Source organism: Pistacia vera, unplaced genomic scaffold (genome assembly GCF_008641045.1).
Source record: "Pistacia vera cultivar Batoury unplaced genomic scaffold, PisVer_v2 Contig99, whole genome shotgun sequence".
NCBI lineage: Eukaryota > Viridiplantae > Streptophyta > Magnoliopsida > Sapindales > Anacardiaceae > Pistacia > Pistacia vera.
The window spans coordinates 575,325-592,342 of record NW_022196878.1 but is presented as its reverse complement, the minus strand read 5'-3'; the positions used below and the strand labels follow the sequence as shown (position 1 = coordinate 592,342).

Here is a 17,018-nt window from a genome sequence, read left to right as displayed (position 1 = left end):
GCATACGACCAGTCGTGTATGGCCGGTCGTGCGCCAGCAAAGCCATTTTCGGCCATGGATCCGTTTCACGGCGAAATCTGTGGCTGTGAAACAACCATAAAAACACGCAACATTGGCTAGATTCCATCGGTCGTGTGCCATTACGGTGACTTTCGCCAGTGGCCAACGGTGGTCTTGGGTGACTGAGAGTATTTTGTTACCTTTTAAACTTTTTTGTGACTAGGGTGTTTTAGCTAATTTCTCAATAAATTATTATATCAATCTTACAAATACATAATATAATATTCACTTCATATTAGTTGATCTATCTTGTTCTTGAAATGTGATTGTCATCTCTTGCTATGTTTGGCTGTGTTGAGTGTTAAGTGTCAAGGTTCCCATCAAATTGGTATCAAAGCCAAATTCATTCAATCCAGGGGTGGGTAATGGTAAACAGGAAAATTGATCTAAGAATAGAAGGTTTAGAAAAGGAGATGGGAATCGTCAGAGAGGATGTAGGCAACATCAGGGAAGAAGAAGGAAGTATTAAGCAGTACCTCATGGAGTTACGGGAAGGAATTAGATTGAAAGACAAGAAAGAAGAAAGTATGACTTGGGGAAAAGAGAGGTTAGAATCAAATGGAATATCGGTGAATAATAGGGGGAATTGCTCAGATCGATCGAAGAATACTGAGTTCAATGAAGAAGATCAGAGGTTAAAGAAGTTAGACTTACCCTTATTTAATGGAGAAGATCCATATGGCTAGGCATTCAGAATCGACTGGTATTTCAATGTAAATAAGTTCTCAGAGGGAAAAAAGATAGAGGCAACGACAGTGTGCATGGAAGGTCAAGCGCTCAATTGGTTCGAGTAGGTTGATTCAAGGGTATCGTTCTCCGATTGGAGAGCGATTAAGACTGCCACGATCAAAAGGTTTTGGCCATCGTATAAAGGCTTGACGTTTGAGTCTTTGGTGGCATTGAGACAAATGGGAACTGTCACAGAATATTATGAGCGTTTGATGCATCACCATTGACAGGGGTTGAAGAAGATTTGTTGATAGGGACTTTTGTTCATGGGTTAAAGGAGGAGAGATAAGGGCTGATCTAAGATTAGTAAGGCCCAAAACCTTATTTGAGCTAATGAACTAGGCGCACAGTATAGAAAAGCTCAATTGGATCTTGGACAAAAATAAAACTAGAGTGGGCCAACCCAATAGAGTAACAGGCTTGAGCTTTACAACCAGGTGACCCAAAACCCAGATCCCATTCGCATTAACTGGGGATCTAATCCATACAAAATCCAGAGCACACCCTAATAGCTCCACTTCGAGTTGACAGGGGAAAAAAAAGTTTGAACCATCGCCTAGGACTAGCCGGGAAAACAACTTCCAGTGACTTTCTAAAGTTGAAATTAAGTACAAAAAGGAGAGGGGGTTGTGCTTCAAGTGCGATGAGAAGTTTGGGCCAACACATAGGTGCAAAAATCGTGCATTACAGATTCTGCTAACTATTGAAGAAGATGAAGCAATTAAAGAGGAAATAATTAACTCGACAGAGGAAGAAACCAACTCGGAAGGTAATCGTATTGCTCTATCCATGAACTCAATTGTGGGGTTAACATCAGGCAACACTTTGACACTATAATTTCATCTCTCACGATCTTGTCAGTAATTGAACTTACCTGTTGGTGAGACTAAGTCCTTTGGGGTCATGGTGGGAGATGGCTTTACTATTTGAAGTACGGGGGTTTGTTGAGGTTTGAAATTACAGATGCAAGGCCTTAATGTGTTACAAGATTTTTTTTCCTTTCAAATTAGGAAGGGCTGATGTGGTTAGGAGTGACTTGGCCCTTTAAGAGATGTGTGTGCTAATTGGAAATCTCTTACGATGAAAGCATCAAAGATGAGGTAGTCTCTCTAGACCCGAGAGTGGATTCCTTGCTAGCCGAATTTGCAACCTATTGGTCTTCCCCCTTATTGTAGATAAGACCACCCTATTACCATGAAAGATGGCGCCCAAACCCCAAATATCAGACCATATAGATATTCCTATGCTCAGAAAAATGAAATTGAAAGGCTTGTGAGTGAGATGTTAGCAATAGGGATAATTCTAGGGGTGGGATAAAAAATCCGAAAACCGAACCGAACCGGTAACCGAACTGAAACCGAACCGAAAATTAGGTTTTTTTACAAACCGGTTCGGTTTTCGGTTAGTAAAATTCAAAAAACCAAAAAACCGGTTCGGTTTGAAAAATTGCAAACCGGTTAACCGAAAACCGGTTTTCGCCCTACATATAAAAGCAAAAATTTTTTTTTTCACTCACGCAGTCACGCTACAAGCCTACAACAGTACCATCCACATTCGTCTTTCACTCTCTCAGCCTCCAGTCACCAAATCTGAAAATTTCAAGATTCAAATCTCTGCACTTCGTCTGCGTCGATCGTTTTTCGCCATCACCCATCCACACTGTGAGCTATTTCGTCGTTCGCCAGCACCCAGCACTCCAACAGAGTCACGCCATTGTCCCATCGTGAACAGAGTCTTCTCTCCAAGCTTCGATATGTCGAGCTTCACGTTCACAGTCAACAGATCACTCTCCAGTCAAGCCACCATGAGGCGTGAGCAGACTCCACCGTGAGGCTTGAGCAGACCCACCCTGAAGAGACGCCACCGTGAGCACTGAGCCACTGAGCAGACCCACTGTGAGCATACTCTTGAATCTTGATTTGAACAAGTTATTAGTTATATGCCATGCTATGATGCTATTTGAACTGTGGATACTCTTGAATCTTGATTTGAACTGTGTCAAGCGATGGTCCACCCTGAAGTTTTTGTTTGTTGAACATAGACATAAAATAAGCATTTACATTGCATGTTGGCTGAAGTAACAACTTCTGCAAACCAGTGCAAGCAGAAAGTTGCACAATATGATGTTAGACTTTTGGTGGAAGCATTTGGATGGTTAAATGTTCATATGTTTATTATTTTCATTTATAGTGTTAATTGTAGATGATGATCTTCTTCGTGTGCATTAACAAATCCGGGAGTGCGGAATCAAGAAACTATTAACACCAACATTGTGGGATGCAGATGATTTATGTATATTAAGTTTTTTTACTTTGTAATTTTATGTTATGTATTTGAGTTTATTATGAATATTAAATATTCAATGAGTGGAATTGAATTCTTTATGTTTTATTTCATATTCTGGATTCAGTATCTGGAAATAAGTATTTGAATCTGGTAAGATTTTTCATACAAAGAATACAAATATAATACAAAATAAAAGAGAAACATAATATGAAATTATATATAAAATAATAAATATTTAAATTTAGGGGCTTGAATAAAACATTGAAGAATTTTATGGATTAAAAGGTAATTTGAAAACCGGTTAACCGGAAACCGAACTGAAAATTCGGTTCGGTTTATATTCCGTTTTTAACCGAAACCGGTCCGGTTTTCGGTTTGGATTTTCTCCAAAACCAAAAACCGGTTCGGTTTTCGGTTTGGATAAACCGGTTCGGTTAACCGGTTTATCCCACCCCTAGATAATTCAGCCTAGTATTAGTCATTTTTCGAGTCCGGTGTTACTAGTTAGAAAAAAATATGGTAGTTGATGCTTTGTGTAGATTATAGAGCATTGAACAACATTACTATACCCGATAAATTCCTCATTCCAACCATAAATGAGTTGCTAGATGAACTGGGAGAAGCCGTAATATTTTCTAAACTAGACCTCAAGTCAAGTTATCACTAGATCAAGGTTCGTGATGAAGGTGTCCTTAAAACAACTTTTTGGACTCACGAAGGACATTACGAATTTTTAGTAATGCCATTTGGGTTGACGTATGCCTCCTCTACCTTTCAAGCATTGATGAATGAAATTTCCAAGCCTTACCTTTACAAGATTATCTTGGTTTTTTTTACAGCATATTGATTTACAATACTGACATATTTGCTCACCTGATGCATCTAAGACAGGTCTTTCAAATCCTATAGGAGCACAGGTTGGTTAATAAAAAAAAAAAAAGTGCCAATTTGCTCAAGCAAAACTAGAGTATTTATGACATGTCACCTTAGAAAAGGGTGTTGAAGTTGATCTTGCGAAGGTAGATTGTAAGCTTTCCTGGCATGTTCCCACTACAGTGAAGAGTTTACAAGGTTTCTTATGCTCACAGGATATTATCGAAAATTCATTAATGACTTTGGCCAAATTACTCAACCATTAACCCAACTATTGGAGAAAGATTCTTTCAAGTGGTCCAAGGAAGCACAACAAGCTTTTGAAAGTTTACAGAGAGCAATGGTTTCAGTTCCAATGTTAGCCACTCCCAATTTTGCCGAACCTTTTGAAGTCCAGATTGATGCCTCAGGTCTCAGCATGGGAGCTATTTTGGTGCAACAAGGGAAACCTATTGGATTTCTCAGTAAAGCATTTTCTTTTTCTTCTAAACAAAAATCGGTCTATGAGAGGGAACTAATGGCCATTGTATTCGTTGTGCACAAATGGAGCCACTACTTGATTGGAAAGAAGTTTATCATAAAGACTGATCAGAGAAGTCTCCAATTTTTTATGGGGCAGAGGACAATCACACCAAAACAGCATAAATGGATTTCTAAACTACTGGGGTACAAATAGTGGCTGATGAACTTTCTAGACGGGAGTTAGGACTTGAGCTTAATGCTTTCTCTACAGCAATATTTCAGGGGTATGAAGACTTGGTAGTCGAAGCATTGTAGGTTAACAAATTTAAGTTGATTATTCATAATCTTCTTTTACAACTCAATTCTAAAACCCACTATACCCTACATTGTGGTTGTCTTTTATATAAAGGCAGGCTTGTACTCCCTAAAAGTTTCGGTTTATACCACAACTGCTAGAGGACAGCAGCGGCCATTTGGGGTTCTTTTGGGAAGGAATTAGACAGGATATCAAGAATTTTGTGAACTCTTGTGGTATTTGCCAAAAGAACAAACATTTATCACTGAAACCTACAAGATTGTTGCCCTTGCCAATCCTAGACTTGGCTTTCTATGACCTCTCCATGGATTTTATTGGTGGCCTTCCGGAGAGCCTTAGGTTTGACACTATGTTTGTGGTGGTGGATCGATTAACAAAATGTAGCCATTTTATGTTGCTTTGCCACCCTTACAATGCGAAGGAAGTGACTGCCCTTTTTGTGAAGGAAGAGGTTAGATTGCATGGTTTTCTCAAGTCTATTTTTTCTATCTGTGATCGACTTTTTTTGAGTAACTTTTGGACTGAACTCTTTCATTTAGTTGGCACTACTATCAAATTTAGTTCAACATACCACCCCTAAACTAATAGGCAAACGGAAGTGGTTAATCGCTGTATTGAGACATATCTCTGGTGTTTCACAAGCAACAAACCAAAGCAATAAGGTACACTAGGTTGAATTTTGGTTTAAGACCTCCCACCAGAGCTCCACCAAAATGTCACCTTTCAAGGCTCTATATGGTTGTGCACCTCCTATTCTCTTGAAATTTACTAAGGTACACTCTGCTGTGGAAGAAATTAATCAGCAAATGCTTCAACGGAATGCCTTGTTAGATGAACTTAAATCCAATTTATCTACAACTTAAGATCACATGAAAGTCTATGCTAATTCTCACCATCGAGATGTCTCTTTTGAACCAAGTGACTTCGTTTACTTAAAACTTCAGCCTTATAAATTCAGATCCTTGGCTTTAAAGCTCAATGAAAACTCAACCCACGCTTTTATGGTCCTTTTAAAGTTCTGATCAAGGTAGGTGAAGTTGCGTATCGCCTAGCATTGCCTGAGTCTTCCAAGATCCATCTTGTTTTTCATGTTTCTCAGCTAAAAAAGATTCCCTATAATTCCATCCTAGTTCAGCCTCTTCCAACTTGCCTCAATGACGATTCAGAGCTTATGGTCCAACCTGCCTCGGTGCATTCCGTTCACACCCTGTTGGATGGCTCATCTTTAGAAGTTTTGATTCATTAGAAAGACTTACCTCCCTATGAGGCCACATGGGAATCCTTTGATGTCATCAATCTTCAATACCCTCTTTTTCACCTTGAGGACAAGATGACACTCATGGGTGGGGGGGTATTGATAGGACCCTAACCTATATTTACAAAAGGAATAAAAGGGCTAAGTAGCGTGGGGTTGCATGTGGGGAAGTTGGCTATCCATGTGGCAATGACAATGGATTGTGCGTGACGTTTTGGGATATAAATATAATATGATTTGTAAAAGGCCAGAGAACATTTTAGTGGGATTTTGGAAAGGAGGTCACTAGCTCCTCGAATTGCTAGACTATCTTTAAATTCATTATTGTTTACTTTCTTTGCTTTTTAATAGATTGTTATATCAATCTGAAGGGAGGTCACTAGCTCTTCGAATTGCTAGGCTATCTTTAAATTAATTATCATTTACTTTCTTTGCTTTTCAATAGATTGTTGTATCAGTCTTACAAATACGTAATATAGTATTCACTTCATATAAGTTGATCTCTCTTGTTCTTGAATTTTGATTGTGATTTACTGCTTTGTTTGGTTAAGTGTTAAGTGTTGAATGTCAAAGTTCTCTTGAAATTATGACATTAATTATCAATATTATAGTAACAAATGATATTATCAGACATTGGTTATCAATATTATAGTAACAAAAGATATTATCACTGAAGTTATGATAAAATAGTATCCTTGGCAATTTAGATAAACGAAAAAATGCACTAAACAGCAGTTAATATTATGGAGCTTAGTCTAAAATGATAACAATGTAAATATATTCGTCTTGCATTTAAGATTATCAAGTGATGCAAACCATATTCAACCATGATATGATCAAATATATATTCAAAGGAACCGGAGTTGAAACCTGAAACATAGGTTCCGGTTTCGGGTATCTGTGATAATTTAATTACCCCGTCTTTTGAAAAATTACAAATATACCCTCTAAAAATTATAAATACACTCCTAATAGTTTACAAAAATTATATTTTAATCTCGATTCCTATCCAGGTACCTGTATCTCAGTTCCAGTACCGATTCCCGATTTCGGTTCTAGTTCTTGAAGTGGTGGAACGGGAATCGGAAGCACATAGTACCGATTCCGATTTTTTAGAACTGGAACCACATAATATCGGTTCCAGTTTTTGAGAATCGAAACCGACCCTATGACGGTCGATGTTGGGTAGGGACAGGAACCCCGGGTAGTCACTGGTTCCGGTTCTACCCTATTATTATGCTCTCTTAGATATAGTAAAATTTAGAATGCATCTCGCACTTATCTGAATGTATCAATTACCCTTTATTAGGAGGGATTTGTGATATTTTTTTACGAAAATGATAGAGCCACCGAAGGTTGTGTATCGAATCTGTGCATCGAATGACGTGACAAAATCTTGACTGTTGATTTATTATCAGTTAATATTAATCAACGGTCAGGATTTTGTCACGTCATTCGATGCGAAACCTTCAATAACTGTAGCATTACTCATTTTTTTAAGGGGTAAATGATAATTTCCAGGGGTAAAGAATGAGTTTAAGACGCAAATGATAATCTAGGAGCATATAATAATAAAAAAATCACAAAATTACTTATTATGATAGCAAGGGCTTAATATATTAGCTATCAGGGATCATTAGTAATTACTTTAAAACCCCTCAGATATACGTAAAAATTGAGAACCCCTACAATTAGTCCTTCATCGTTAGTTTAGAAGATATAAGGGTATAGGAGTAACAAAGTTATGATAAAGCAGTGTGAAAAGAATTTTATAATTTTGGATTTTCATGCTTCTCCCACTATTAAATAGTTGCCATTTTTTTATATATTTTATATTAATGAAACAAAATTGTTGAAGCAACCAAACCAATCAGATGCGAAGGATTCCTAGAGAAGTTACCAATCAAAGACTAATTAGAATAGAGCAAAATATCATTAAGACCCCTTGAAAGTTTATATTTTCTTTTAGCCTTAAAAAGATTAAAAATTGTGACATATTTGATTTTGAAGAAAACAAAAACAGCCATATACACAATGCCAACATCTTTATTTAAAAATATAAAAACCTTGATTATTATAAAAGTCAAGTTTTAATACATTGTGTTTAAATATATTTAAAAATAATAGTAATATTAACACCATCTAAATCTATTATTAATGTGATGATTAGTGAAATCTATTGAAAAACAAATTCTTACTTATCAATGGGTAAATAAGTAATTTCCTTATCCCCTTCCCGCAACATCTACTAATTCTATAGAGTATTGCTCGTAATTTCCAAAACAACGGGGCTCTGTCATTGCAACTAACCTCAAAGGGTAAACTGAAGTAATCCCTTTGCGTTATATAAACCGCGAGTGGCAAAGTGTCATTGTTTATAACATGAAGGGGTAAGTGAAATAAATTATTCTACGTAACTATATACCCTAACCAAGTTCTTTCCGCGTTCTTCAGCTCTCTTCACTCTCTCACTCTTTCTTTTCACGCTCTCTCTCTCTCTCTCTCTCTCTCTCCCCTGCTCCCTCGACACTCCTCTCCCGGCGCTCTCCCTCTCGGTAAGAGTTTTCTCACGAAATTTCTCTAGTTCTTTCATATGTCTGTTGTTTGTTTGAACGGTTTTGTTATTTTGATTTTGCTTCTGATTTTAGGTTTTGGCTTTCCGCGTTGTGAATTCATCTGGGTTTCGTGTTTTTGGTCATTTGTGATCTAGGTTTTTTAGGGTTTTGAAATTCAACTATGTTTGCTTTGGATTTATGAATTATTTGGTTTCACTATCTGGATTTGAATTAATTTTGAATGTTTGTAGTTTTGAAAAAGACATCAGCTTTATGAATTATTCGTTTTATATGTATCTGGGTTTGTTTTATTTTTGAGATCATTTTTTGTGGATATGTTGAGCTAGTTCTTCGTGTTTAGGGTTTCTATTTTCATTTTTATTCAGATTGTGAACCTAATAATGTTTAAAACAGGATCTGCATTGCACACCAAATGTCTTTTGATCCCTGCAAGAAAGATACATCTTTTCTGCTGTGTGATTTTGGATTTATGAGCCGGGGGAGGCTGTGGTGTTCGCGCAGTTTCTTATTTCGACATTGGACTTGACAGCTTTGTCTGTTGAGTTAGTTCCCTCTAGTTTGTTATTTAGAATTTGCAAATAGGCTATTTGATTTTATTTTTCTTTTTTGGGGTAATCAATTTGTTACCTCCGAGTTAAGAAATTAAGTACAAGATCTTCACAACTTGTGAGCAATTATTGAAAGTTATTGTATAGTGAAACTCCCTTATGAATTTCTCTATGGGGAAAGCATCACTGCCTCCGGGATTTCGATTTCATCCCACAGACATTGAATTGGTAAAGTATTATCTGAAGAGGAAGGTAATGGGTAGGAAATTCCGTATTGATGCTATTGCAGAGGTTGACATATACAAGTACGCTCCTTGGGATCTTCCAGGTATATAAGACAATATTTTTTTTTTAGTAAGTTATTTATTTTCTACTGTATTCTTAAGTGTGCATAATTGTGAGTGAGATTATATTTACTGACTTCACATTCTTGTTTTCTTATTTTTCAGCAAAATCTACTTTGAGAAGTGGGGACTTGAAATGGTATTTCTTTTGCCCGCGAGAAAAGAAATATGCTAATGGGGCTAGAATGAATCGCGCTACTGACTTTGGGTATTGGAAGACCACAGGAAAGGATAGGCCTGTTCACTACAATAATGAAGCTGTGGGGATGATAAAGACTCTGGTTTTCCACCGAGGTAAAGCTCCAAAAGGTGACCGAACTGATTGGGTTATGCATGAGTATAGAATTGGGGAGAAGGATCTGGCTAACAGAGGTGTTGTTCAGGTAATGCTTGATTCTGATTTTTTTAATAGCCCTAAATATTTGTCCTTGTGCATTTAAGGTTGCTCTGTAATCCATTGGATTTTTGAAGTATTTTTTTCTGGTTATCAGCATTCATTGAGGCCTTGTGGTCATTCTGATGCTGCTTAGTGTGTTGGTGAACTTTGTGCTTTAAGTAGTGTTTTGTCATATTTTTTTCTCTCCTTGTTAATCACCTAACCGTAGGCCTGTTGACACATAACATAAGTTTAGGCTTCTTCTGATTGTGGTGTCTGGATGCTGATTAGCCAGCACTGCCGGACCTAGTCTATAACCTGATGTGTTTGCTGCCTTTCAGAGGAAGCAAAATATTTACCCTTCTCGTAGAGCCCTCGCTTCTTTGTCAGTAAAAAGTAGATGTTTTATCTGCACCTCTTCATACTATCCTGAAATTGTATGTTTTGAGTATCATAGTGACCTTATTTTGTCTAAAGACTACTGTTAAATTTATGTCCTGTTGGCAGTTACCTTGGTTTTCTAATGTATACTAATATTTATCTTACACAAGTGTTTTTTCTTTCCACTTTTATTGAAACGTATTAAATCACTGGTTGAGGATTTCTTGTTGCTGGATTCTAATTGGTTGACCTTCTTTTGTGTATCAGGATGCTTATGTGCTCTGTATAGTTTTCCAGAAGGAAGGCCCTGGCCCAAGAAATGGTGCTCAATATGGAGCACCATTTAAAGAGGAAGAGTGGGATGACGATGAGGATGAGGATGTTGAATGTATGGAAGTAGTGTCTTCTGCTGTCCATTCCATTCCCGTACATAACCAAATCAGTCCACTTGCTGCTAGCTTGCCATGTGTTTCGGATGTTATCCTACCTGTTAACAATATGCATTCACCAACTCCAGAAAATAATGTTGTATCTAGTGAGGTTGCTCCTGTTTCACATGAGGATGACATTGACTCAATGTTAGCTTACTTCACAGAAGATAGCACTTTGGTTCCAAATGAAAATGGTCAAATTGAGGTGTGTAAAGCGCTCTACCCTTTTTAATTATGTGTATTCAATGAATGCCGTGGAATATTTGCTTTCTTTCAGTCGCTGCTTATAATATAGTTGCTGATTTTACAACTAAGCTGGCTAACCGTCTACTCCTTCTACGACACTTAATTTGTTTTCTTCCGATTGATGAGTCAGCTTTTTGGCAGAACCCCTTTTCCCTTTCTCTTTGTAATCTCTTGTTCTCTTCTGTGTTCATCTGTTAACCCATGTAGTCTTGCTGTTTGATATATCTTTCTAGTCCACTAAATTGCTAGTGTTTTATTGTCTATTTCCTCCATTCTCCTTGTTTGGGGTGCTGAGAAGAGCTACTGTCCTATTTCTATATTTTCAGCATCCTTGTATAATATCAACACATTGTCCAGCGATGTTGGTGGCAATGTGATATTTTGAGATAGATACGAAGAAATATACTCCTTAGAACTCTTGTGTACTTGTGAGGTTTACATTAANTCAGCTTTTTGGCAGAACCCCTTTTCCCTTTCTCTTTGTAATCTCTTGTTCTCTTCTGTGTTCATCTGTTAACCCATGTAGTCTTGCTGTTTGATATATCTTTCTATTCCACTAAATTGCTAGTGTTTTATTGTCCATTTCCTCCATTCTCCTTGTTTGGTGTGCTGAGAAGAGCTACTGTCCTATTTCTATATTTTCAGCATCCTTGTATAATATCAACACATTGTCTAGAAATGTCGGTGGCAATGTGCTATTTTAAGATAGATACGAAGAAATATACTCCTTAGAACTCTTGTGTACTTGTGAGGTTTACATTAAATGGCTACTGGACTCCAGAACCATAGTTTACATTGCAATGCTTCCTTTTTTTCGTTTCTCTCAATTTCTAAGCTGCTGTTTTACTTGTGTCTCAATTTTGGAGATGTTAACATTGCATTAATATGGGGTTTGTTAATTGGTTTGCAGAATCTTGGTCACCAGCATAATGAAAATGTTGAAGCTTTACCCCATTCGGATGGGAATGATATCTACAATAACTTGGGAGATTTGGTCAACTTTGGTAGACTTAGTGAAGGTGCAGGTGATTTCTCCTTCAGTTACAATGATTACTGTTACCCAAATCAAAGTTTCCTGGGTGATAATACTCCATTTCTGGAGTTGGATGATCTTGATGCCCCATTGAATGGCCCTGTTGAAGCTGGGACATCTGAACTCATCCACACTGATGGACTGTCCTCTAACCAGCACTGTTATAATCCCGCACAATTATCCCTCAAAGAAAATCTTGGATTAATTCAGTGTCCTTCCATCCACCATTACAATGCCGAGCAATCATCCCTCACAGTAAATCCAGGGTTAAGTCAGCGTCCGCCCATGCACTGTCACAATGCTGAGCAATCATCCCTCGCTGTAAATCCTGGGTTAAGTCAGTGTCCTTCCATGGACTGTTACAATGCTGAGCAATCATCCCTCACTGTAAATCCTGGGTTAAGTCAGTGTCCTTCCATGCACTGTTACAATGCTAAGCAATCATCCCTCTCAGTAAATCCTGGGTTAAGTCAGTGTCCTTCCATGCACTATTACAATGCCGAGCAATCATCCCTCACGGTAAATCCTCAGTCAAGTCAGTTTCCTTCCGTGCTGCCAGAGCAGTACAGGTTTGAGGACCAATGGGCTGCATTTCCGAAGAGCTAACAAGAGGTGGATCATATTTTACTTGGGGAAAATTTCTGATTGTCAGAACAGATGTCATTGATGGATTCCATCAAACAAGACACGGGGTATGCTGATTTATGTATTCTCTTGAACCTAGTTTTTTCGTGCATGTTTAGTTTACTGTTCACTGCACCTAAAAGGATTAACTGCTGTCTTTGTTTTACTTGTTGGTCTCATCAGAGGTATAATCTGTGATTTTGGCACAATGACTATAATTTAAGTCAGCTTCTGGGCTCCTGTTTGTTGCTTCTGTCTTTGTTATATATTGTTAATTTAGGGTTTGTATGCTCATGTTCTTTTTGTCATTGCTTGTCATATTTCGTACCAGGAGAACAATGTAGGATTCCCTAAGCATGTCTGTCTTGCTTCAGCTGCAAAGTGCCTGGCTCCTCTTCATGGAGCAAAAGATCTAAATGCTCTGTTGTGTGCTTATGGTCCTCCTCCATTGTTGTCAAGGCCGAGGTGACTTGTTGGAGTTGGTTGTGGGTGCACTAACGACGCTTTGTCACATAAGTTGGAGGGTTTCCCATATGCTATAGATACAACCTACTCAAGAGGTAGCTGGGAATGGGATCAGCTATTTGCAGCAACATGTGAAGCCTTGCCTCCCTTCGAATTTCTGCTCTATTTCATAGTAATCTTGATAGAATTTGTAAAATTAAATTGAATAAGAATCATGGACTCAGTATTACTTAAAAAGACTAGGATTCACATCTTTATCTGGATTGAAGGATACCCAACGGTGGTAGTCATTCTATCATATGTGACTAAACCACCTGTTGTGGCATCTTAATAAGATATACCAAGCATGATAAATTAGGAAACAAATAATTTTATCCCACTATTTAAAGAAGTATTCTAGTAAAAGATTGATCTGAATTCTTGAGCGGTTGAGTTTGTTAGTATGGAACTTTTGGATCATAAAGTCTTTCCATTGAAGTTTATGTTTTCTGTCATCGTTTGCTTGCTCGGATGAGAAACGTATTAGACTCGGTTTCTCATCCAAGCCAGCAATTACAAACACTGAAATTATCTGCATATTTCTTCTGCCACACTTTCTTATTTTAGCAGTCTTTGGATTTGATCTCAAGGTAAGCTATCTTGATGATATTGATTTGACTGTTGAGAATGAGAATGTAGTATTGTTCCTTTGGTCCAAATGTTCTTGACAATCTTTCTTCCCTCTTGTTTTTCATAATTGACGTTGGAAATACGCCATCCGTTCCTTTCTTTCTTTTTCCGGCATTCACTATTTCTCATTTAGAGAGAAGCTTTTGGTTCTTTAGCCAATTTTAAAGATGTCCGTGAAGTCTAGATTCATTTTCGCCCCAAAATAGCTCTATTTTCAAGTTGTGTGGCAAGTTCATTGGATTCTTGCTGATACGGACATGAATATTTTATTCATTTTCTCATTTTAATGGCTCAAAAGTTCCGAGTACCCATATTATAGGTGCAACCGCTCTTATCATAAACAAAAAGTTATTACATCTGACCTCCGTAACGTTTCAAAAAACGTTGGCAAGACTCTTTAAGATACGAAAAATCATCAGCAATGTTTTAAAAAAANTGTGACTAAACCACCTGTTGTGGCATCTTAATAAGATATACCAAGCATGATAAATTAGGAAACAAATATTTTTATCCCACTATTTAAAGAAGTATTCTAGTAAAAGATTGATCTGAATTCTTGAGCGGTTGCGTTTGTTAGTATGGAACTTTTGGAGCATAAAGTCTTTCCATTTAAGTTTATGTTTTCTGTCATCGTTTGCTTGCTCGGATGAGAAACGTATTAGACTCGGTTTTTCATCCGAGCCAGCAATTACAAACACTGAAATTATCTGCATATTTAGTCTGCCACACTTTCTTATTTTAGCAGTCTTTGGATTTGATCTCAAGGTAAGCTATCTTGATGATATTGATTTGACTGTTGAGAATGAGAATGTAGTATTGTTCCTTTGGTCCAAATGTTCTTGACAATCTTTCTTCCCTCTTGTTTTTCATAATTGACGTTGGAAATACGCCATCCGTTCCTTTCTTTCTTTTTCCGGCATTCACTATTTCTCATTTAGAGAGAAGCTTTTGGTTCTTTAGCCAATTTTAAAGATGTCCGTGAAGTCTAGATTCATTTTCTCCCCAAAATAGCTCTATTTTCAAGTTGTGTGGCAAGTTCATTGGATTCTTATTGATACAGACATGAATATTTTATTCATTTTCTCATTTTAATGGCTTAAAAGTTCCGAGTACCCATATTATAGGTGCAACCGCTCTTATCATAAACAAAAAGTTATTACATCTGACCTCCGTAACGTTTCAAAAAACGTTGGCAAGACTCTTTAAGATACGAAAAATCATCAGCAATGTTTTAAAAAAAAGGCCTGGCCTTACCGGTTGAACTGCTTCAATTGGGGTTGGGGCCTTCATCTGGTCGAGTTACCAATTTTATTATTCAGGACAAACCTTAGAAATTATGATGACTATTGGCGAACAATTGGTGGTTGGGATTTTGGGGGTTTTGAAACGGAAGGGTTGGTGAGTCGAAAGGTGGCAACGGAGGTAATTTTTTGTGAGTGAAATAACCAGAAATCGCGAAAATAAATCGACGACAACAACGAGCTACTTCTGGCAATTAGCGAGGCGAACATGAATAAGGTGAGGTGAGTTTTGGTCAAGAGGTTGAGGGGTAGAGTTTTTGTGGTGATGGGGTGTGTTATCAACACCAAAAACAGGCCCTATTTGGCTTGGGTTCGACACCAAGAGTGTAATTTAGAGTGTTTTTGTAGGATTTCAAACTTTTAGGAACTTATGTAATTTATAAGGGTGTTTTTGTTAGATTTTAAACTTTTTTACATACTAACATCACCGGTTTGATCATCCATCAATCAAACCAGTCAATCCAAAACCTAACCACTTTGTTGAGTTTCACCCCAAGCCTGGTTTTAAAACCTTGATCCTCACTAACGTAACTTCAAATTTGACAAACTCAATTGTTACTTGCCGATTCCAAGAAATGTTAACTATAAGATGGTCAAGAAGTCAAGTGATGATTTTATGGAGTATGAGAGGCAGCGAATGATCTGTAATACGTTAGGGTTCTGCTGATTTTTTTTTTTTTTTTTTTTTTTTCCCTAGAGGTCAGAGATAACAGGTAAACAAAGACGAAAAAAACATACCGAATTTGACAGGAAGCAGTTGATTACATTGCATTACAAAATTGCCATATTTACAATCACCTATTCACTCAACTAAGTTTCAGAATAACAAGGATTACTCGTTGGAGGAGAAAGGGATTTGCTTATTTATTTACAAAACTAGGGGAGTGAGAGAGAAAATGAAACAACAAACCAGCTAATAAATGAATTGGAAATCAATGGTAAAGGCAAAATCCCATCTTGTATTTTTTTTCTTTTTTTTTTAAAATATATAGCTGGTAGTTCAACTAGAAAGGTGCAGAAGCCACATCCTTTAGCAATGGACATTGCTGCTCATCTTCCAAATACTGGAGCTCTTCTCCAATCTCCATCATTCTTTCTCCATCTTGCTTTTTTCCACTTTCCACTGGCTCCAATCCCTGCAAACCTTACAGAATTAATTCCCTCTTACAATAAATAAAATAAGAAACAAGAAAATATTCAAACCCTCTGCATAAATATTAAAAATAATGTTATATTTATACTATTCTTTTATACCATTTTTATTACATCATGATGTGACATATGTCACAATCACACAAATTTTATTATAATATTAAAAATTTAAAATAATTAAAAATTTGTATGATTATAACATATACCACATCATGATATAATGAAAATAATATAAAAGAGTAGTGTAAATGTAACATTACTCAAATATTAAAAGTAAATGATAATATTACACTTTGTTTCGAGATTGATGTAGCTATTGAAGGATGTTCTACTTGTGACCCAAGATCCCAACAAGCTTTGGTAGTGCAAAATCTCTAATGGGTAAGAATTTTTTTTATTATTATTTTTTTTTTTAATCGAGAAAAAGGGATCCCATATCTTTAAAATATTATGTAAATCATGTACGTCCAATAAAAACATGCCAAGAACAATTAGATATTAAAAAAGATAACATGAAAGATACCAAACACTTTGAATAAGGAAGATTTCCTAACAAAAATAATAAATAAAACCCTTATCATAATATTCTACTGTAAACCCGAGCAAACAAACCAAAAGAAACCATGTCGTCTATGAAGTTCTTCATATATAGCAAGATGAACAACTCAAACTCAATGGTGCGGAAGATGCATGCAAATTTAATATTAAAAAGTCTGCTTAATTTATATTTACAAAATGAATATAAGATACCAGTTAAAAAACTTAGCAGAGAAGAGAGAATCATTATCTGAGCCCTCACCTTCATGAACACATTCATGGCTTCCTCTATGCTCATTGTATTCAAAACATAAAGCGCTGCCTCCTGCATCATCACCATCGTTATCAAAATAT

At 36.8% G+C, this 17,018-nt stretch overlaps 1 protein-coding gene across 3 annotated transcripts; it reads left to right on the top strand.

Moving 5' to 3' along the window:
* The first annotated feature begins 8,398 nt into the window (after positions 1-8,398).
* LOC116121507 (NAC domain-containing protein 82-like) lies at positions 8,399-13,397 on the top strand. 3 transcript variants are annotated; one of them, XR_004126736.1, is made up of 6 exons: positions 8,399-8,536; positions 8,951-9,433; positions 9,555-9,832; positions 10,474-10,842; positions 11,794-12,608; positions 12,915-13,397. XR_004126736.1 is itself a non-coding variant. In XM_031407459.1 (5 exons), the coding sequence occupies exons 2-5, from the start codon at positions 9,265-9,267 to the stop codon at positions 12,520-12,522; spliced, it is 1,545 nt and encodes a 514-aa protein (XP_031263319.1). In that variant the 5' UTR covers positions 8,399-8,536; positions 8,951-9,264; the 3' UTR covers positions 12,523-12,837. The 3 variants fall into 3 exon arrangements, 1 of the variants encoding a protein (XP_031263319.1); XR_004126735.1 differs by having other exon boundaries at positions 12,872-13,397; XM_031407459.1 differs by lacking the exon at positions 12,915-13,397 and having other exon boundaries at positions 11,794-12,837.
* The last annotated feature ends 3,621 nt before the right edge of the window (positions 13,398-17,018 follow it).